This window comes from Nicotiana attenuata, unplaced genomic scaffold (assembly GCF_001879085.1).
Source record: "Nicotiana attenuata strain UT unplaced genomic scaffold, NIATTr2, whole genome shotgun sequence".
NCBI classification, from domain to species: Eukaryota; Viridiplantae; Streptophyta; class Magnoliopsida; order Solanales; family Solanaceae; genus Nicotiana; species Nicotiana attenuata.
Genome location: NW_017670313.1, coordinates 584,365 through 607,757, shown reverse-complemented (window position 1 = coordinate 607,757; position 23,393 = coordinate 584,365). Strand labels below are relative to the sequence as shown.

Sequence of the window (23,393 nt, the reverse complement as noted above, 5' to 3'; positions counted from 1 at the left end):
AAGTAGATACGAGAGGTCGACTTCGACACTTATTAGTGGTCAAATAATGAGACACCAATAATATAATAAATTGAGGATTTTTATAAAAATGGATGTAACTCAGTAGAATGAAGCAAGTAAACTATTCTTTCTTTTATAGGAAATTCCCAAATTCCTTTTCATCATTTATACATTTATTCTCAATCCGGGAAGAAACAATATCAACTTCAATAAATTTCAAGGCAAGCAATACAAGCATGCGCAAATCATGCCGAGGTCGTACGGCCCGATCCAACAATATTTAAACTGTGCACTGCTAGAGGGTCGAATGGCGCGAACCACAGATGCATCTATTACCCCGCTCGCGAATCATACATGCGACGCGGTCAAACATAAATAAACAATTACCCTGCTCGCGAATCATACATGCGAGGCAGGTACACATGGGAACACATACTCAAATAGTCATTCAAGACATTTATCGGGGAGACAATTATTCAAGGAGGTTTAAATTTCTCTTTTTACAAGTAATAAGAATGAAGTTTTACTCTTTTATAAAATCATTTACCACTTCGATATGATTTAAGCAATTTAAACTATCAATAAGGTTACATTTATTACAAGTAAGCATGCTTTTGGGTCCTAGACTACCCGGACATAAGCATAATAGTAGCTACGCACGGACTCTCGTTACCTCGTGCGTACGTAGCCCCCACAATTAGCAGCACATAGTCAATTAATTAGAAAGGAGACTCACCTCGCTCCGAAGTTCCATAACCGGCATTCCATGCCCTTCCGAATACTCAAATCGATGCGAAATGCTCCAAAACTAGCCAATAATCATGTAAGCCCATTAATATATGTTCAATTACTCATTATGGTCCAATTTATAACAATTTCTAACCCCGAATGAAAAATTAACAAAATTGCCCTCGGGCACACGTGCCCAGATTCCGGAATTTTTTGAAGATAAGGTTTACTCATGACCTCACGAACTCAAATATATAATTTATTCTCAATTCCATGTCCAAGATCGTGTTCAAAATCCAAAAATCTAAATTTCTAGGTTTTTCTTCAAAATCCCTGAATTTCCACAATTCTACACATTTAAATCCATATATAATCCTTGTATTTAACCCATAACTAGAAGAAATCACTTACCTCTTGATGATGGTGGAACCCCTTCTCAAAATGCTCTCAAAAATCGCATAAGACCAAGTGGGAAATGAGGAAAATGGGCTAAGTCTCGGAATAAAAACCCACTGCACCAGACGCAGAAGTCGAATTTGCGACCTCTGGCTCGCAATTGCGATGGTCGCATTTGCGACAAAGGCATCGCAAATGCGAAGCCCAACTTTCCCCTGCCATGGTCGCATTTGCGACAATATCCTCACAAATGCGAAGAGGATAGCATCGCAAAAGCGATGACCCCCTCGCAAATGCGATCTCCCCTCAGCAGCCCCAGGTTGGAAAATGCGAGCCTTCCTTCGCAAATGCGCTGATTGCATTTGCGGCCAATTCCTCGCAAATGCGATCATACCAGAACCAGAAATTCCAACTCCTTCACCAAACACTCTGAAGCTACTCCGAAACTCACCCGAGCCCCCGAGGCTCCAGACCAAACACCCGTACAAGTCTAAAAACATAACAAGGACTTGCTTGAAGCCTCAAATCACAACAAACAACGCTAAAACCATGAATCGCACTCCAATTCAAGCTCAATGAACTTTAAAATTTCAAACTTCTACTTCCGATGTTTAAACCTATCAAATCACGTCCGATTGACCTCAAATTTTGTACACAAGTCATATTCGACATTACGGACCTACTCCAACTTCCGGAATCAGAATCCGACTCCGATATCAAAAAGTCAACTCTCAGTCAAACTTTCCAAAAACCTTCAAATTTCTATCTTTAGCCAAAAGACTCCAAAATGACCCACGGGCCTCCGAATTCACTTCCGATCGCGCTCCCAACACTAGGATCACCATACGGAGCTATTCCTAGACTCGGAATCCCAAACGGACATTGATAACACTAAAATGCACTTCAACCCAAACTTATAAAATTCTTCCAAAAATGCTAACTTCCACAATAGGTGCCGAAATGTTCTCGGGTCTTCCAAACCCGATCCAGACATACGCCCAAGTCCGAAATCATCATACAGACCTGCTGGAACCTTCGAATCCCGATTCCCAGGTCATTTACTCAAAAATCTAATCTTAGTCAATTATTTCAACTTAAGGTTTCCGAAATGAGAATTCTCTCTCCAAATCAACTCCAAACTTCCTAAAATTCAATTCCGACCACGCGTAGAAGTCATAATACTGAAGTGAAGCTACTCGGGGCTTCAAACCGCTGAACGACGTGCTAGGGCTCAAAACGACCGATCGGATCGTTACTACTCAGGTACATTTGAGGGCATAGAAATGTCATGGGATGGAGGATTGGAATCATCAACTGTCTCATAGGTCCATCAAAAGCTGGTGTGTCCAACATGTTAGGTGGTTGAATAATTGCTTCTAGCATGACAATGTCTAAGGCTAACTCAGCAGATTCAGCAGTATGTGATACAGATGACATAGAAGGAGAAGTGGGAGAGATAGTAGTTAAGTCTAGGACTGGAACTAGAGGGAGACAGTAGTAGGAAGATGCTTAAAAGGAAATACATCTTCTTTGAACACTACTTCTCTGCTAACTTGAAAACTCCTTGAGTGAATAACATACATTTTATATCCCTTCCGAGTTAGAGAATAACCAAGGAAAATGGCAGAAACAGCTCCTGGTGAGAATTTGGCCCTTCCTTTGAGGTCTGTGACATACCCCAAACAACCAAACACCCTCAGATGCTTTAATGAGGGCAAGTGACCATGTAACACTTCATAGGGGGGCCTGCCTTGAAGAGTAGGTGTAGGTATTTTGTTGATCACATAAACAGTAGTTAGAGCACATTCTCCCCATAACTTTGGAGGAACTGATGCCTGGAACCTCAAGGCTCTTGCAGTGTCTAGAATATATTTCTGTCTCCTTTCTGCTACTCCATTTTGCTGAGGAGTGTAGACACAAGAACTCTGATGAATGATCCCAAAGGACTGAAGCAATGCTGTCATTTGTGAATTAAAGAACTCACATCCATTGTCATTTCTGAGCACTTTTACAGAACATGAATAAACATTCTGAACCATGAGTAAGAAATTTCTTAGCACTACAATTACTTCACCTTTTGAAGGAAGCAAGAAGATCCAAGTATACCTGGAGTGATCATCAACTAAGGTTAGAAAATACCTCCTACCATAATATGTAGGAACTCTGTAAGGACCCCAAACATCACCATGAATAGTGTGAAAACAAGTAGTAGAGACAGTATTACTCAAAGGAAATGGTAGTATTGATTGCTTAGCTAATGGACAAACAATATAATGACCTTCAGATTTATCAATTTCTACAGATTGAAAATCCTTCATTTTTTTCAGATTACTAGGTGGCACATGGCCTAGTCGTTTATGCCAAAGGTCTACACTTATTCTACTGCCAATTATTGTATTTACAACAACATATTTTGAGACATCTTTACACTGTGAAACATGTGTCACAGAAGAATCCACATGAAGCTTGCTATTATGGTTGAACACATATAGACCACTGTCCTCTCTACCAATCCCCTTCACTTTGCCACTAAAGAGATCCTAAAAAATGAAGAAGTCAGGAAAGAACATGGCTGCACACTTTAGTTCTTTTGTTAACTTTGACACAGACAAGAAGTTGTATTTGAATCCAGGTATATGCATCACATTGGTTATCTTTTGACCAGGAAAAAGATAGATAGAGCCCATGTGATTGACAGTAACTGTCTCCCATTAGGTAGATGAACTTTGCACTCTTTAGATTTATCACATGAACTATTTTCAGTCAAGATGTGTTTATCATTAACCATATGGTTTGATGCTCCAGAATCTACCATCCATTTAATTAGATCTTCACTAGTAGTAGCTGCATTTGCTATACCTGCTATCACAGATGAATTACCATTCTTATTCCTTTTGCCAAGCATCTCATTCCCTTTGCCAAGCATCTGCAGAATTTGAGTGTACTGTTCCTGAGTGAATTGTGGAATCCCTGCCAGTCCTGCTAGTCCTGCTCGAATGTTCTGATTCTGAACTTGACTAGGTGTTGCATTTCTGGCCATGTTAGCACTTGCAACAGTAATCTCACCCACAGAAGTAGAGTTGACATCATTGTTAGGTTGGTTGTCTCTAGCATGGTTGACAGAAGGAGTCTTCTTCTTGGCTTTGAAGTCTGCTGGATATCCTACTAGTTTGTAGCATGTATCTCTGGTGTGCCCTTTGAAATGACAATAGTCACAGTAGAGGTTGTTCTCCTTGTATCTATAGACTGGTCCTCAACTAGAGGATCCTCCTTTGTTATTATACATGGCAGCATTGCCAGAACTATATGAGGTAGTAGCCCTGTAACCTCCATTGTTGCTAAACAAGGCTATTCCTTCATTTATCTTAGGCACATGTGTAGAGGGAGTCAATGATCTCCTACTTTCCTCAGATACTATCATAGTATATGCCTTATTAATTGAAGGAGTTGGTGACATCATCATAATCCGATTACTAGACTGGGAATACGACTCATTCAGTCCCATTAGAAATTGCAAAAGTCTTTGAGATTCAAAATGCTCAACATATTTTTTGGACTCTTCACAACCACAACCAGGACAAGGCATTAAGGCATCAAATTCTGCCCACAATTCCTTCAGTTTTGAGAAATAGATTGAAATTGATGAGATGCCCCGAGTTAAGGTGCCTATTTGTCTATGAAGATACAAAATTCTAGATCCATTAACTTTATCAAAAGTTTCCCTAAGATCAGACAAAACCTTCTGAGCAATTGTAGCATACACCATACCACTCAGTAATTCATTGCTAACTGAATTCATTATCTGAGAAAGCACTATAGCATTACACTTCTCCCACAGCTCATGCAAAGATGGATCAAATTTGTCCTTAGAATACCTACCATCAACAAATCCTAATTTGCTTTTTCCTAGTAGGCTAACTCGCATAGAACTGTTCCATAAAGCATAATTCTCAGGTCCTGTAAGTTTAATTGAAATTAGCAAGCTACCTGGAGTGTCGCAAGGCTAGAGAAAGAGTGGATGATGCTGATCTACAACAGGAATCACGCCGACGCCGCCTCTAGCCGGAGGTGGTGTAGGGACATCAATAGTATCGTCCGCCTCTAGCTGGAGGTGGTAAAGAGGCTGTTTCCGATAAAATTTCGGCTCAAGCAGACGAAAAGGACAATATAGCCATCTCACGGGAATAACTTAAATATCCGCCTAACCGTTTAAATTAAGAATAGCCGCCGCATATATAATATATGTAATTAATTTAATAGATATACTATAATGTATAATCAACATATGATCTATGTATATATACTATATTAAAAGCACAAAGACCCTTAGCGAAATGTGGTTCGCCTTTTTTACCCTTTTAAAATAGAGTTTATATTAGACAAAATAGTCATTTATTTATTTTCCTAATATTTAAGACTTTAAAATCAACTAAAACTTTTACTTATTAAATCTTTTCTTGTTTGAACCATATAGAAAATCTTAATAGGATTTCTAAATCAATTAAATATAACATTACATAAATTCTTTTCTTATTTGAACATGTAAAATAACAAGACTTCTTACAAATTATGTTTCGTGGTATTTTGTTTCAAAACAAACTTAAATGCCGTAATAAGTTTTGTTTTGGTGTTTCTTTATCAGTTTGGTTTTGATTTTTACCTAATTTGATTTTATCCTTTTTTTCTTCTAATTAAGTCTCACGTTTTAAAATCTTTTTTTTTCCTTCTAAATCCATTGTTATTAGAGTTTAAATTCTTCATCAACACCCCCCTATTTTTTTTTTCTTTTCACGTTTCAGCTCCTTCTTTGAACTAAAAGTTTATATTCTTTTCTATTCTAGTCTCATGGGGTCGATAGCTTAAAAGCTACCAATTTCTTTGTACTTTCCAATTATTTAAAAGTTAGTTCTAAATAAAGACGTCTATATTTGGTTACAACTTAATAACATATGCACACTTAATAAGTAACAATATTTTAATTAAAAATCATATGAACTAACTTTATTTTATTATCATCGTTGCATATTGATCCAATTAAATATGAAGTAAAATAACATCGTCATTCATAGTATATTCTAAATTTCAAAATTGTCTAGCTATAACTTTAATTTTATATTATAACTCCAAATAAAAATGTCAAGAATATACATACATTTAGTCTATTATTTTCTCAGGTGTCGCTCGTTGAAGTACCAATGTATTTTTAGTTTGATTTACTTTTTCACATTTTCATTAATATTTACAATCCATAAACATAGGATAATTCTATAAAACGTGATTCCTTCCTTCAATGAATTAGCTAGATAGGATCAACAATTTAACATTTACCATTTTCATAAATTTACGATTTATTTTCTTAGATTCTATTTTATAACTCAACTATATCTTTTAATATTATTTACGTGAGTTTTAAAAGTTTGGGTACATTGGTACATGGTACATTAAAACTAGTGTATACTAAAAAGGCAGTCCGATGCACTAAGTTACCGTTATACACGGGGTCTAGAGAAGGATCACAAGGATATATCATATGCAGCCTCATACTGTATTTCTACAAGAGTTTGTTTCCACGACTGAAAACATTATCAATTTCCTCAAGATATAATATATGTATAAGAGCTAGAAAAAATAAACTCTGTCCGGTTATTTGCGAAAAATCTCGTTAATATTAAAGTACAAAGTGGATAATCTCAAAGAGCTAAGCCATACATGTCATTAGAGTAGTCTAATCACGTTTAAGTATTTGCTTAAAGATTAGCACCCACACCCAATCCTTTAAACACTTTCCCGCAGATTTTCTCTCTTTTTCACCTTCCATTCCCTCGCGCATCTAACTAACTCGTTTTTCTCAGCAAATTTAGCACTAAAACACTTCTAAATTGCTCTATATATACAAATTGCGTCGTTTCTCAGAGGTAATTTTGCTAATAGAAGGCAGAGCGGTTTATTTTCTCGGATTTGAAGTAGTGAATTTTTATGGCGGCAAGTGCGAATCCGGCGGCGGGTAATAGTGGCGGTCAAGAAGGGACGAATAATGCGAACGGCACAACTAATAACGGCGTTTCGGTTCCTGATAACTCTGTGATTGGACCTAATCAGGGGGAGCTCATTCACAGTAGAGGCCTTTCCGTTGAATGGACTCCCGACGAACAATCTCTCCTAGAAGAATTGCTCGCCAAGTATGTTTCAGTACTGTCTCTTGTGCACGTGATTGTATTTGATAAGCTGTGTATTTTATGTAATCTTCGGATTATTGGTATTTAAGCTGATTCAAATCTGTGAAATATTGCTTGTAAAACTAGAATATTGCTAACAGTTATGAGGGATCCTAGATTTATACTTGATGGTTCAACCTTTAAAATTTTATAACAACCTATGGAAAATTTGAAATTATTGGTTCAAAATTTAATATTTGTTGATTTAGTAATTTTTACATAGATATGTATGCTCCACGTCGAAAATGGTGGGTTCAGTTGAACCTGTAGTAGACATGCTATATCCGCCTCTGGTTCTGAGTTATGTCAGTATAGTCCTTTTCTCGTTTGATGTCTAATTATTTAATTAAGCTCCTGTTCATCTAAGAAACTTAATGATGGAAAGATGTTTGTTTTGTGTTCTAAAACCAGGAGTCAGGTCCACGCTAGTCAATATTACCAAAAACTTGGCACTTGTTAGTAAAAGGTTGTTGACTAAGCAATGGTCCATAATATTCATTAGCCTTATGTTTTAAGTAATTTTATGCTTGACCAAGAAATACTCAAAAAAATGAGAATTGTTGCTTATTTTTACTCTGGAAGGCCGGGAAGGGACGAACGATAAGAGGGTAAAGCAAACTTCTTTTGATGTTTATTTAGGAGATGTATCATTTTGATAGCATAGATATATGATAACTTACTTTTTTTGAGAAGAAGATATATGATAAATTACTTAAAAATAATGGGTTTTTTTTCGTTAATTTCCTTGAAATAAAAGGATGTTAGTCTTGACTAAAGGTAGATCATGCAAGGTCCTTGTTGTTTTCCTTTTCATCATACCCATTGATAGTGGCATCTGCCTGAAAAGGCAGGTACATATGATGAGAACAATAATCATCAATTTCCCAGAATCACGCTTGGAATTTATTCTGATAGTGTTTACCATTTAGAGTAAGTGTAAGTAAAGGGTGAAGAATAACAAGATTGCATGAGAAACCTTGTTTTAAAGCTGTAACGTAGATGAGCAGATATTAGTCCTTTGCTTTGTTCATCGTGTTTTTCATGATATTCATGAAAGGCTTATTGCGGATGTGAATGCCCTAGTTGTTATGCTTAACTGAATTATGCATTTCTGCGCAATACAACTTTTCTGGTCATTTTCTGACTACTCACTGTTTGATTCTATTTGCTGCATGTGTACTTTGGATTTGCTTAGTTTGGTTTGATAGATGGATATTTTGCTTAAAATGAACAGTGCAATGCTATTTTTGCAGATACGCAACTGACAAACCAATACATCGTTATGCTAAAATTGCTATGCAGTTAAAGGGCAAGTGTGTACGAGATATAGCGTTGAGATGTAGATGGATGAGTGTAAGTCGTACGATTCGATATTAGTTTTAACTATCTATTCGCATATTTGTCAATCAGCTGTTGTCACAGGCAATTTTAACATTCAAAGCATACTTGTTAGCCTCTCCATAATTGAAATGTTGAGATTAGTTGAATTGGAAGTCTTTCTGACCTGCTCCTTGAGGATGTAAACAGAAAAAGTAGGATTTGGTAAGAGATTGGTCTGGAGGATGTTATTATTATACATACTTAGGGTGCTAGTCAAGTCTAGGTATCTAGAAGATCTTGAACTTGAGAATGTCCAAGATTGAGATATTATTTTCTTAAGGTTTACTAGATAATTAGTGGAGGCCATGACCATTTTTGCACAATTTGTGTTTTTGGTGTGTCTGGAAAAACATTGGCAATCTATGGTAAGAATTTCAGAATCTACTCAATTTGAAAGTTGATGATTCGAAGAACATCAACATGTGGCAGGACAGATGGCTGGACGACTCACCTCAAGCAAATCTATGGAGAAGGGGAATAAATATCTATACTAGATGCTTGTTGTGTGCTGATGCATTGGAAGATTCCAAACAGTTTTTGCGTCGTAGAATGTCCTGCCTAATTTGGTACTGTTTACCAACCTCTTTTTTGGCATTAATTGGGTGATATTTCCGCAATTAACGCTGCAATCAGTAGTTGGAGCAATCAAAAGATGATAAACAAGCATCTCAAGGCAACATGGGACACCATCCAGCTATGTATAATATGGTCAATGGAGATAAAGCAATTCTGGATGGTCTTAAAGCAATTCTGGTTGTGGAATTGATTGCATAAATAGAGATGCTTAAATTTTTTGGCTTTTTGGTGTTAGATGGGAATGTAGATCATTTTGTAACTCATCTGGTCTATATTGATCCCTTGTAGTAGAAGGAAGTCATGACACTGTATAGATCCCAGCACAATTTGTCAGTAAATTTACTTAGTTGTAAATTAATTAATTAAGTCAACTTAATAATAATTAAAAAAAGAGAAATGGATATCCCTTTTTTGTTCAACGGTCTTGCCATCCCCTGAATGGGGTTGCTTTAACCTCTCCAAAAAGGTTTTGGCTTCTAGTTTAACTGTAAACTCCATGAAGAACAAGGTGCTGTGTGGGGACAAGTGTGGAAAATTAATCTATACTGTATTCTTACTAAAGTTTGGTTTGAGAAGAAGGAAGACTTTACAATGCTTGGTTGGAGCTAAATCAGTTTTTTTTCTTTCTTTTCAGTTATGCATAATAACTATGTTTAACTTGCCTTTTCCATTTATCTCTTTATTGAAGCAGAAAAAGGAAAATGGGAAGAGAAGAAAAGACGATCAAGTTTCGAGGAAAAATAAAGACAAAAAGGTGTGTTATCTAATTGAAGCACCTGGTTCTGGGCCCTTTTATAAAGATACTTAGGAAAAAGGGTGTTTTCATTTAGCAAGTTTCCGTTTGTGGAATGAATGTTCTTTGTTACAATATTCATCCATACATAGCCATTTTTCCCATTGGACAATGCTGCTGCTAGTGAGGTTCTAAATGAGGCACGTCGGGTTGCTGGTTGAAAACATCCATATGTAGCCATTTTGATTTTATTATGAAGAGTTCATTGATCTTATTTTTTGTCATTATTCTTTCTTCAGATTTCTCAATATAATTTCTTTTTCTGATGTGAGATCCATGTCTTTTGAAAAACTTTGATGTGATTGAAACCTTGGAAACAGAGAACTGTACATGCATATGACATAAACAATAAGGCTGATGTGCTTACCCAAAAAGAGCAACTATAACAACATATGCACGCATTACGTGTTTGTTTACTGATGATGATTCTGGGCTGTTACCCAAGTTAAGCCTTCATTGAGTATATAAAGACCCAACAAGGAGGCTTTGCTATATTGCTGACTAGCTTTTCAGAGACTGCGTAAGTCTTATGCTGTTTTAGTTTACTCACCCATTTAGCTAAATCCCATCAGGTGTATGCCGCTGATATCTTTCAATTACTGCATATGTATGGTTGCCTTTTTTACTCTTGGATGATTATCTTGTGTAATCTACTCCTTTTCAAACCACTGAAACAAAGATTTGTTTGCAGTTGCCTTACTTATACCAAAAAGAGAAAAAAAGGAAACAAATGATTTACCTGCAGTCTCAATGATGACAGCTATGCTGTACATTGCAATGGTTTTTGAATAATTTGTTCTTTACCATGATACCATTGATCTTTGGTTTTAGGAAAAAATTACGGATTCTATGCCAAAATCTACTCATGTTGCGAATCGCACAAATGGTCCTTCCTATGCTCAAGCTGTTATGTCAATGGACAGTGATGATGGAATTTCCTACCAAGGTTGGTCCTTATGCCTCTGATTCTGTTTTTAAAAATCAACTGAAACTTGGAAGCTGATTTTTTAACTAGGACTTTGCTTTTTAGAGCTGTCTCTGCTTTTATTTTTGCACTCTAGAGTCTCACAGTCCTGCCTGGAATGACATGTTAGAGGAAGGTATAGATATTAGGAAAGATGAAATGAATAGAGATGGTAAACATATAATCTCCTCTTGATGGTCATAACTGCATCACTGAGAGGTTCTGATAACTGACATAATCACATTTACTGAGAGATTACTTCAATTTTAGTTGTTTTTTGTAGGTAAAGTTTACTTCAATTTTAGACGCCTTCAAAATGTCTTTGGTTTCTTTCATTCCATAATAGAACAACATGTGAACGAAAGGGTCAATGCTAGACTAGTTGAAATGCGAAAATATGAAGCTAAGCTAGGTCATCACCTTTCCAGTGTTCCCCAAAGAAAGTGCGAACATTTTGTCTGGTAGATCAGGAGATGTACTATTTTCATAAACCAACACTAGTCACTTCAAGTTTGGCAGATTATTCACTAGAACTATTATGCATATAAATGTAGTTCATAACTTCATATAAAAGGTACCCTTTTGTTTTCACATGGATTAAACAGCTTGCGTGATGTTAAAAGTTTCAATGAGTTTTTGTGAGTGAGATCGCCCATTTTTATTTTCCGGATATTGGTCACAGCTACAACCAACTCTCTAGTCTCTAGCAACTTAGTGGATTTTCTAAATCTAGTGAAACTATAGGACAATGGATTTGGTTTGGATTTTTTTTTGTGCTTCTAACTTCTTTTTTTTGGGTTTCTTGTGGTGTTTTGAAAAGTTAACCTGTTATCAATCGGATTTTATGATGTTGGAAATGATACGATTATGAATGTTACTTAGTACTTTCTAAAAGCTAATCTATTGGGCAGTGGCGTACATAGGATTTTTCATAAGCGGTGGCACGATTTTAAATAGTAAACAAATAATAAATAACTATAACAACATATTAAAAAAATATAATTCAAATTATTTATAGAGCACAACTCAAGCATCTTACTAAATATGAATTTTTATTTTTTTAAATATATTCAATATAACCTCATTAGAAATAATACTAAATACTTTATATATATATATATATATATATATATATATATATATATATATATATATATATATATATATNAAAACTCAACATTCATTCGATTATGCAAATTATTCTTAATCAATTTTAATACCGATAAAGAAGAACGGGGAAAAATAGCCGAACAACTTATAATACAAGTCAAATAATTTATTGTTGCTTAAAGCTAGCAAATGTTACTCTCGATCTATTGGTTTAGCTTAATGTTATTGCTTAAGAGTTAAGAGGTCAATGGTTCAAACCTCCACTTTTTTTTTTTTTTAAATTTCTAGATGAGGCTCAAAGAATCTAAAACAAAAATGAGGCTCAAAGAAGCTACCGAGATTCGAACTAGAGACATCTTAAAGGAAATTGAAGATGCCTGACCAGCTGTGCTACACATCTGTTGTTGTGAAGCGGTGTCACTTTTATTAAATTTATCTTCGTTTCTCCTGTTTGATTTTTATTATTTTTACTTATTTAGTAAAATTTTCCGTTGTCACATGACACAGCTTGGGTTAAGGTAGATCCGCCCCTGCTATTGGGGATATTAAAGAACATATCACTCTTATCTGATAACTAATAGAAAAGGAGTATAAAAATCTTTTATTTCCTAATTGGACAATTAACTTGTAGATGAGTGTTTGTGACTTGAGCTATATGCTGGATGATATTCTTGCCTTTCATGCTGACCTTCGAGTTTTATTTGTACCATTCAATAGCTAAGGTGGGTAATATGAACTCTGCTCGACGTGCTCTATCATTGTTAACAAAAAAAAAATTGTTAGCAATTATTTGAACCCTTGGATCTTCAATTTTTGTATCTGCTCCAATTAATCCTGTAGTCTTATCTCATGGTTTTGTAGAGGAATGCTCTTTTTACCAATGCACTTACAACCAACTCAGAATGTTTTGTTGCATTTTGTAGATAGAATAACAATTCAATGAATATGCATTACATTCTCCTGTTATTCTGTCCATGATATGCAATGTGAAATATTATGTTTGTTATTTAGGTCCTTTTCTTTCTTATTTTATTTTGGTCATATCCGACACATGTAAATCGTGTACTTTGCAGCCATTGGTGGTCCCGCTGGACAGCTGCTTGAGCAAAATGCTCAGGCCTTGGATCAAATTTCTGCTAACTTTGCTATTTTTAAGGTCAGTTAATGGTTTTGTTATATTCCATTACCCCCTGCCATCCTTTTATTTGTGAGCTGTGACACTCAGTGTATACTCTATTAGGTAAACCATATGGGTGATCTACTGCTTACACTTGTAATAGGTTTTTGAAAAAGGAGAATATGTGTCTCTTTTGTTTATCAGCTCCTTTACTGGTGTAAATCTTAATATACAGATCATGCAGACTGCATTTGATTTTATTAGCTTCCTTCAGGAATAGTGGGAGACTGTCTCTTAGACTTTAGCTGTATATTTGAGCACTTTCTCGGTGCAGGTTCCTAGTTAATGAAATTCTATCTTTACTGATAAAAGAACGAAAGGAATATTCATTACATTGCTCGTATGAAGGTTAAGGGGGTAGATTTAAGTCTTCATTGCCTGATATGAAGAGAAAGTAGCTAAAATTTTGCCTCTAGTGGGAGTGAGAGGAAAAAGATATCCTGATCCTCTTCTTGTTCCCTACAGTGACAAGGTTCAATTTCGAAGGAGGCACGTGATTCTTTTTCTTTTATTCTACTCATGGAGGCATTTCTATATATGATAAAATGCAATTCTTGCACCTTAGAGTTTTAACTTCTGCAAACCCAGTAAGCGTTCAGGCATGAGAATCAGTTATAGGGGTTGATCTTTCTTTTGAAGGAAAATTCAGAAATAGTTTCTAATTTAAAAAATAGAGAAACTTTCAGGACTTCTTTTCTGTTATGCTGCTGCGTCATGATATTCTATGCTTGCAAGATCCTTTTTTTCAGTGCACTCATCCAGGTAACAGCATCTTGCAATTCTTGCATGCTGTGCCTACTGCCCGGTGTCGAGTCTGCTATACTATTCGTAATAAAGTTACTTGTGATAGATTTTGATCTTGCTTGACAATCCGCAACGTAAAGCATTATCCCTCTTCTGTGATTGGTGGTATTTATGTTCTTCTTCATGCTTTTCTCTTCTGTTACCATGCAGATCCAGGAAAACATCAACCTTTTCTGCCAAGCTCGAAACAATATCCTCTCCATCTTAAATGAGTATGACGGATTTATCCTTCCACTCTCTATCTTTGTGCATGTATTTGTTTTTGTGTCAGTTTCATTTTTTTTAATCATGAGTGAATGTCATTTCCATGCTTTTATCATGAGTGAACCTCTTCTCCATTTTCAAGACTACGTACTTTTACTATGTGATGATTTTGCGCATCTACTTCCTTCCAATAAGTGTAGAAGTTTCTTGTCAAGCATATATTGCAAATAAGGAAGATAGATTGATCGACAATTTTGGTAAAGAAAGAAAGACTAACTGCCTATCGAGAAGAGAGGAAAGATGTAAAAGTTAACCCCAATAGTTCTTCTAAATCTTGGAACATTTAAAGGGTTTGTGTATCAAATTTTCTATTTGTATTATTTGCTCAACAAGGTGCATAATTTCTTGACCTCTCTCAACTTGCTTGCGGCTTCCCTGCATGCTGATAACTACTCTTTTGCAGCTTGAATGACGCGCCAGAGATAATGAGGCAGATGCCTCCACTCCCTGTAAAGCTAAATGATGAGCTCGCAAACTCAATGCTTCAGCGACAACTGTTGCCAAAATAGCTCATGAGGTCCTGGTTTTCTTCTTCTCGGGCTTTCTGGGAGATGTTTCTCACGAATTTCCTGAAACTGAGACCCTTTAGATTGCTTAGAAAGCATAAATAAACTGGCTTTGTTGCTTTTACAGGTGAGAGTTCGCTTGCACTTTGTTTTTCTTTTTATCTTTATTGGAATAAAACTAGGAATTAGCTGGTTTAGCATGTGAATATAGTTAAGTGTAGGAAGGGGTTGTTTTTTATGTAAATAATTTCATTCATGGAAGTTAAATAGAACGTTTTGGTTCATGAAAGTTGGTTAGTGACTCTCACTTGCTTCCAATGATAATTAATTCGCAGTTGCGCACATGGGTGGCAAAATGGTTAAAAGAAAACAATTAACCATCCATATTATCCACTAAAAAATGGGTTGGATAATGAACTTTTTAAAAACGGGTCAAATATGGATAAGAATCATATTATCCATTTAGAAAATGGATAACCAATGGGTAACCAATGGGTCTAAGTTTTACATTTGTAAAACCTCAGATTGGGGGTTCCTCAAGTTAGGGAGACTAAGAACCTCCCAAAAGTGATCATATGCAAGAAGTCATGGATAATATGGTTACCTATATTATCCACCGGTTAACCCGTTTTTTATCCGTATTAAATATGAGTCGGGTCGGATAATTTATCTGTTATTTCATTGCTCGTTTTCGATTCGAATTATATCTGACTCGACCCGCCCGTTTGCAACTCCTAGTTGCGCACAAACTCCCTTTGCTTGTTTGTTTCTTCGAGCTGCTTGTTATCTATGCTTGTGATTAAACGGAGAACACGAATATAGGTGGTTACTGGTTACAAATTTTGTACCATTTATGGCTCAATGTTGATCAAGAATGCAAATTTTGCCCTTCCAAAAGAAAAAAGAACTGAAAGAATTTCAGTGCATCAAACTTTATCTATGCTTAATGCCTATTTGTCTCCTCAGGTTTTGTTATCTTGATTAATGTCTAACCGAGGGCAGATGAAGTGTTGTGTTAATGCAATTGTCTTTAACTTAGTATTTTTGATGGAGAACATAAATTTGTGCAAAAATATACTAAAATTCTAACAAATACTAGTAGATTGGAACCCATAAATTTAAAAATACAATTCAATAGCTTAAAGGCTGAATGCATAGAGTTCAAAACATGAATCGGCCTATGTGTCTAACCAACTTGAAAGAAGAAGAGAAATAAGAGGTTCTTGCAAAATGGGAGGAAAATTTCATAAATGCAGAAATGTTATTCTCATTTTGGTTGTGAAAAATGGGATCCTAAAATTTCAGATATATGAGAAATCACGGACAGACCATATTTGTCACTTGCACTTTTATTTGAAGAAAAAAAAATCCATGATCACTGAGATAAGAATATAACACCTCTATCATTATTCCAATTTAAATACCAATAAAAAGGGAAAGCTAAAATATTCTGTTGATTAAAAAATTCTGCACTTTCAAATAAATTGGTAACTATTTAACTATTTTTTAACTTTCAAATAAATTATAACCCCAATATAGGCCGTAACGACCAGCCACGATATACTAATCTTTACATCAACGTTCCTATGGTAGGAGTATCACCTAATGATTCCATTTTGTTTAATATATAGAACATGGGAGGGCCCCATTTTTTAATTGCCCTCTTTGTATAATACTTCGACCTCAATCGTAGACATCATGTTTGTCAATATCAATAAACTAATTAGTTTGAAATATAAATTAGGTTGAAGTTGAATATATAATGAGAAATATCAACTGGACGGGTTGGATTAAATTTAAACAGGTTGAATCAATAAACAGATTATGATCCAACATGTTCAAAGTTTGTTTGAGTTAAAATGAGTTATGGCTGAAGCCTAATTGTGATCAATTATTTTTTTTTTTTTTTTTTTTTTTTGTCTTTTTGGAAAAATTAATGTATTTTTCTTAAATTATTTGCTGAAGTTCTTTCAAATATGAATAATTCTTGAACTCCAAATTTTATTTTGTATATTTGGAATCACATTGCATTACCTGTTGGTACTTAGCCGTTTGACCATTAAAACGATTCTTTTTTTAAAAAAAAAAATTTTGCGGAATCAGTATTCCATGAAAATTTCAAATTTTACTTGAAGTTGAATTTCGAAATTTTTCGGAATTTGAAAAACTCTAAAAAAACTATTTTCCAAAATTTTCACTTCAAATTTTCCAAAAATTCAAAAACAACTTCAAATTGTATTCTTGTCCAAACACAACTCTAATTTTCAATTTGAAAAAAAAAATTACTTTTTTTGGAATTTTACAATTCTTATGTCCATACGCCCACTTAGTTTATTCTATTTGATTGGTTTTGATGAAATAGTTTGATGAGTCATTTCACATTCAATTGGTTAAGTCATGTCAACATACTATACGTAACTCAATCCTTTTAAACTTGGACAAGTTTGACGGGTTACTAAAAAAGGGAATAATATTATAACCTCAATATTAATCTGTATTATTGGATTAATACAGTAGTACAAATATTTTTACACTTTGACATCAACAAATTACAATTCCCATTTTTGGACCATCTATTTTTTTAACACAGACACCAACCATACCATATTTTTAGTTTACCAATATTATACTCAAACAACTTCCCTCTAACATGCACATTATTATAACCAAGAAACAACTAGGCCACTACTTCTTCCACCCATTACAATCATTTCCCCACCTCTTCAATTGCTTCCTCGTTTAACAATATTGAAATAATTTTGCAAAAATATTGAAAGATGAAGACATCTTTCAAATTCTCTGCCTTCTTCTTGATATTCCAAATATTCAGTTTCCAAAATTTGACAGTAAATTCTCAAGGCAGCACAGATTCATGCAACTCCAATCTCAACCTCAAAGGCGAACTTCTGTTCGAGACAACTTCTTTCCATTGTCTTTCAGTATGGGATCAACAAGGCTATATCCTCAGAGTAATTACTATAAATTCCCTTCTCCTTGCATTTTGAAGGGGAGCCTAGGAACATTCATGTTGTCTTCATGTGACCTATAAGTCTAGGGCCCGAATCGTGGAATCAGCCCCTGATAGGCTGTCTGCATCACGCCCCTAGGGATGCGGCCCTTCTTCCGATCCTATGTGATCCCGGGATGGGTCAGAATCGTGGAATCAGCCACTCATACTTGTATCAGTATAGGCTGTTTCCATCACACCCCTTGGATACGGCCCTTTCGGTCCTATGTGATCCTGAGATGGCTTCTGCATCGAGCTTTCCATCAGTTCATTAACATTAATCTCTTTCATTCTGCTTCTATTTTTTGTTTTTTTAAAGTACATGAGAACAGATACAAATGTATGGAGCTTTGTCCTCTCAGCACCAAACACAAATGCATACATAGCCATGGGATTTTCCAAAAATGGTAAAATGGTTGGCTCCACTGCAGTTGTTGGGTGGGTCAGTAATGACGGAACTGCCACTATGAAGAAGTATTTCCTCGGCGGACAATCGCCAGATGAGGTTCATTTCCTATCTCACTCATCCTTATTTACTTAATTTATTAATAAACAGATTTATGACGGGTTTTGTGAGTTCAATTGAATCGATAATTTCGATTCAAATTATATATATATATATGCAAAAAAAGATTTAAGACGTGCTTATATAAGGGAAAAGGGTCAAACATATGCTTCAAGTATATGAATTCAAAATTTCATTCATGCAAATCGTCTCCTATTTGTCCTCGATTATAATGGAACTCCAATTTGAACTTTTTCCTTGAAGTATTTTGAATTTTGTTATGTAGAATTCACAAAGTACCTATTAAAGCTCTGCTAAAGTCAAAGGCAAATATGAGACGATTTACTAACTACTATGATATGAATGACGAGAAGTATAATGGATGGTAAATTAAAATTGAGATAAGTATTTCATATAATAGAGAGAGAATTTTAATCCCTCCAGAAAATTTAAAATATATACATATAATAAGGTAACTTTCCTATTGAATTAATAAAGTCTAGATCCTGAATTTGTCTATGTTACTTTTATTATTACTAGTAAAATTTGATCAATTTTAATAGGAAAATAAAATTTTCCGAGCAGGTTTTGCCGGATAAGGGCAACCTCCAGCTAGTCAACTTTACATCCTCCGTCGTAGCTGAGGATTCCAGAATTTATATGGCTTTTCAGTTGAATACTGATATGCCCAGCAATCGGCTCATCTACTCCGTAGGACCGACGGGAATGCTGCCGTCCGCCGCCGATTTCCGACTGACAGAACACCAGGATCATATCTCTACTTCCTTGAATTACAATTCAGGTCAGTGAAAAATTTGTTTAAAATCAGAAAAGAGTTGAGAAAATTTAAAAAGAGAAAGTGCGAAAATATTCTAGAATTTTAACTTGGTTTCCCCACTGAAAATAACCACACAAGTAATATTATGCGGTAAATTTTCAGATTTTAAGAAAATTCGTATTAAATATAAAAATAACCGAAATAAATTCAACTATATTAATTTAGAAGGGATTGATATATCCATAAGTGGTTAGTTCTTCTTCCAATATTTGATATGTAATTCCATATTTAAAACTTGTGAAAAATTTAAAAGCCACACCTTCATAAGTTGGTTAGTGTTAGCTGGTATTTCAGGTCTATTACGAATTTTCTTAAAATTTAATAAATTTTTATATATAAATTTATGTATTACGTTAAAAATATTGAATTCAGATAAATTGGATATGACAAATTACATCCAACCTTATGGTGGGTGGGTTCCACGTATGGCAACTTCTAATGAAGGCAACCATAATATTGTCAAAGAGTAAGAAGATAGTCGCTACGCACCACGAATGTATCAACTACTTTATACTATAAAATATAAATAAAGTATTATTAAACTAAACATACGTAGCTTTTAGTAGTTTTTACGCCATTGAATTGGAAATTGGGCCAATGATGTTCGTTAGGTTTTCTAAAGCAAAATGGTAATAAATAGCTAATTGCTTTTATATTAGTATTTGCCAACGCTTGCAACTTACATATATAATATCATTCAATCAAGTATTTCTTGAAACCAAAAAATTAGTTGAGATCTCACTACTAAACTAAAATTGTATTTTAATTTCTTTAATACAAAGCAAATCTTAATTTGGAAAGGAGAAATGTCCATATCACCCACAATACATTATGTAGCAGTAATCCAACTTGTTTTAAATGTCCAAATTCACATGATTTCCCTAACAATGTAATGTTCTTATTGATACCAAAAAAGAAAAAACAATACTATCTTAGTTGAATTCTGCCTATATCATTAATACTAGTTTAAGATATAACGGATACGTGGCGGCGTCCGTATCAATTTGTTTGTACTTTGACTATATATATTTTATCAGGTATTTGCTATCTTAAACCAGCACAAGTATCAAATAATTCCGTCTATCAAATTTTAAAAAAATGAGAAGAAATTATCTAGCGTTTTTGTCTCTATTGAGTTTTGCACCATGTTCTCCTATCATTTTCACCCGCTAGATCTGTTAATTTATGTTTTTTTTACCAATTTCAGATAAAAAGTCAACATGTTTAATAAAATAGTCTAAAGTATGTCAATTGAAGATATTCTTGATATTTTGTGTGCTTGTGCTCACGGGCGGATCTAACGTTTGAAATGCGGGTTCACGTGAACCCAATAACTTTTACCAAAACAATATATATGTGTTAAAAATTACACTAAATATCTATAAATATTTGACAGTGAATCTAGTTATTATTGTAAATTTACTTAAAGTAATCGTAGGAACCAATAAACTTCAAATTCTGAATCCGCCTCTGCTTGTGCCATTGCAAAACAGGTCAAAGTGAAAAAAGTACACCTTATGCAAATCTAAGGAGAAGCCATGGACTGTTAAACATGTTTGGCTGGGCTATTTTCATGCCAATTGGAGTCATGGTTGCCAGATACTTGAGACAATATGATCCAATCTGGTTTTATGCTCACACCACCATTCAATCATTAGGGTTCATCCTCGGATTTGCTGGTGTTACCACTGGGCTCGTTCTCAATAATCGTCTTCAGAACAATGTCAATAGACACAAAGGCATTGGCATCTTCATTCTTGTTCTTGGTTGTTTGCAGGTTTGTCACTTTTATACTATACTATATTTTAGTGAAATACTTAAACTTCTATATACTGACCCTCACTATTAGGGCTGTCAAATTCAGCCCAAGCCCAAATAACCCCCCAGTCGCTCAAGGTTGGGCTGGTTATTCAACTCATTTTTGGTCGGGTCAATAGCCCGCTCATTTATTGATTCAACTCATTTTGACGCACACAAAATTGGCCCAGTCCGCCCATTTGATCCCCCTATTCACTCTAAAGTCAACTAAAAGCAGACAACTTACTATAACATGAAGCAAACGACTTACTATAACATGTTAAATTACTTTGATACCGTAACTTAAATTCCTTGCGATAACTTAAATCTTTAATTGGTATTCATTTTGGTTGCTTCTTTTATTATGTAGGTTATTGCACTTTTGGCTAGACCAGAGAAATCATCAAAAGTAAGAAAATATTGGAATTGGTACCATTACATCACGGGCAGAGTTTTAATAATGTTGGCCACAGTAAATGTTTTCTATGGAATCCATTTAGGGAATGCAGGAAGTTCTTGGAAAGCTGGTTTTGCTGTTGTTTTGGTTATATTTCTCATCACTGCTGCTATGTTTGAGATCAGGATGTGGAAGAGAAAATAGAAATTTATGCCATGAATATTTTTGTTTATTTTTCTTCTTTTTGATGATTTTCTTTTGTATTTTCTCTGCACTACATTACATAAAACCAACAACCCATTTTTAAGAATTTAAGTTTTATATATTCAATATTTACACGATCGATGTACTTTGTTACTTTTTTCTCAATTATAGAGAATCATATCCGATTTATGAGAATCTAAAGAAAACGTATATTAATGTTATATTGTTATATTAAATTATTAATTGCATGTATTTCACTTATTTTATAAGAGCTTTTCCGTGAGTTCCGAAGCTCTAAGGAAGTTTAATGATTGTTGATAATTCTACTATTGTGTTTCATAGTGTTTGACTCAAAAGATATTAAAACCTTTTTGAACAAATCAATCAAAGATGAAGGGGTAAATCTTAGCTAAGTCTAATAATCTCTAGAAGGAAAGATAGATAAGGAGGATACAGGTAACAAGACTTCTTTGCCGATCTAATTTAGTAAAATCTTTTTTAGAAATCTTCTCATTCGTAAGTAATATTACGACCAATATCCGGAATCCCCCTTTTACAAGGTTATTGTCCTCTATATACACAAAGAGCGAAACCCTTCTAAGCTGTAAAAGACAAATTACAAGGAATATTCGAAGGAATATTCCTAATGTCACCTAATGGACCTACACTATTACAAGGGTCGCACAGTCTCTTGTTTGCCTTAATGTCGTCTCCCACGGGACATCGAGTCAAGGAGACCCCGTCATTCATCGTACTTGTCGTTGGTCGTGATTGGTCAAATTTGGACCCATACACATAGTCCCTCCGCTTGTCGAGGTTGCAACTGGGTGCGTCGTCGATGGGCGGACATCATGCATTCGTATGGAGAAATTTGATCCTTCGAGGCGTTACGACATGGCCAATGGGGGACGGTCAGCGTGCTTAGCAAGACACCGGGTAATACATTTTACCGGGAAATGATGTGATCTTCACGTGCGTCATCATTACGCATGTTTTCGAGGCAGGAGTTGATGGCTTGATGCTTCGATTCCGGCGCTACTCTATGACCCTCCTCTTCGATTCTGGCGCCACCCAACCCTATAAATAGGTGGAGGGTTTGTTTTTTTGAAAGTTCTTGGCCATTTCACTCTTGATAACTTCCCCTTACTCCTCCGAGCTTGCCCTGATACCCTTCTGCTTCTTCTTCTCACATTCTTCATTCACAACTTCTTCCTCCTTCTTCTTTTTTGCATTGATACCTCTTTGAACGAAATCATGCCAAGGTCACATCGTTCTCGTGAAGGGGTTCCTGAGGCCACCCCATTATCCACGGCGCCCCCTTCAGGCGGTGAAGATACGGTGGTAGAAGAGGGTGACAGTCTTCCTACGATGGAGGAGTTATTACCGAGACACCCCATGTCTCGAAGTGACTTCCTCAAAGATCCCCCTCCTACTCCTGCCCCGTACTTTCTGAGACGGAGCAGGTTCACATTGACGCTCTTCGTATAAAATACAGCATTCCCACTCACGTTGACATGATTCCGGCAGGGGGAGATTTTGTAGATGTCCACAAGCCTGGGTAGTGCGTTTTCTACGAGTACCCTTTCGTGATTGGCTACACTTTTCCTCTCTTCCCCTTAGCGGAAGTGTTCTGTAGGTTCTACCAAGTTTTCCCGGCACAACTTTCGCCATATACTCTTAAGGTGCTTCTACTATTGACCAAGTATGCGGAGTTGGCGGAATGTAATGTTT

The 23,393-nt window shown here is 35.4% G+C and overlaps 2 protein-coding genes across 2 annotated transcripts; both read left to right on the top strand.

Moving 5' to 3' along the window:
* The first annotated feature begins 6,833 nt into the window (after nucleotides 1–6,833).
* On the top strand, nucleotides 6,834–15,219 carry LOC109237679. Its single transcript, XM_019404008.1, has 7 exons — nucleotides 6,834–7,304; nucleotides 8,594–8,693; nucleotides 9,988–10,050; nucleotides 10,921–11,035; nucleotides 13,237–13,319; nucleotides 14,295–14,356; nucleotides 14,812–15,219. Exons 1-7 carry the CDS (start codon nucleotides 7,102–7,104, stop codon nucleotides 14,915–14,917), a joined length of 732 nt encoding a protein of 243 aa, XP_019259553.1. The 5' UTR covers nucleotides 6,834–7,101; the 3' UTR covers nucleotides 14,918–15,219.
* Nucleotides 15,220–17,564: 2,345 nt separating this feature from the next.
* LOC109237678 (cytochrome b561 and DOMON domain-containing protein At3g07570-like) lies at nucleotides 17,565–21,815 on the top strand. The gene is made up of 5 exons (XM_019404007.1): nucleotides 17,565–17,883; nucleotides 18,241–18,426; nucleotides 19,012–19,228; nucleotides 20,758–21,041; nucleotides 21,432–21,815. Exons 1-5 carry the CDS (start codon nucleotides 17,692–17,694, stop codon nucleotides 21,660–21,662), a joined length of 1,110 nt encoding a protein of 369 aa, XP_019259552.1. The 5' UTR covers nucleotides 17,565–17,691; the 3' UTR covers nucleotides 21,663–21,815.
* The last annotated feature ends 1,578 nt before the right edge of the window (nucleotides 21,816–23,393 follow it).

Coding starts and splice junctions, on each gene's coding strand:
- LOC109237679 (XM_019404008.1), top strand. CDS start 7,102: ATGGCGGCAAGTGCGAATCCGGCGGCGGGTAATAGTGGCGGTCAAGAA. Junction 8,694..9,987: donor TGAGATGTAGATGGATGAGT/GTAAGTCGTACG, acceptor TTATTGAAGCAG/AAAAAGGAAAATGGGAAGAG. Junction 13,320..14,294: donor CTAACTTTGCTATTTTTAAG/GTCAGTTAATGG, acceptor GTTACCATGCAG/ATCCAGGAAAACATCAACCT.
- LOC109237678 (XM_019404007.1), top strand. CDS start 17,692: ATGAAGACATCTTTCAAATTCTCTGCCTTCTTCTTGATATTCCAAATA. Junction 19,229..20,757: donor TTCCTTGAATTACAATTCAG/GTCAGTGAAAAA, acceptor ATTGCAAAACAG/GTCAAAGTGAAAAAAGTACA. Junction 21,042..21,431: donor TTGTTCTTGGTTGTTTGCAG/GTTTGTCACTTT, acceptor TTTATTATGTAG/GTTATTGCACTTTTGGCTAG.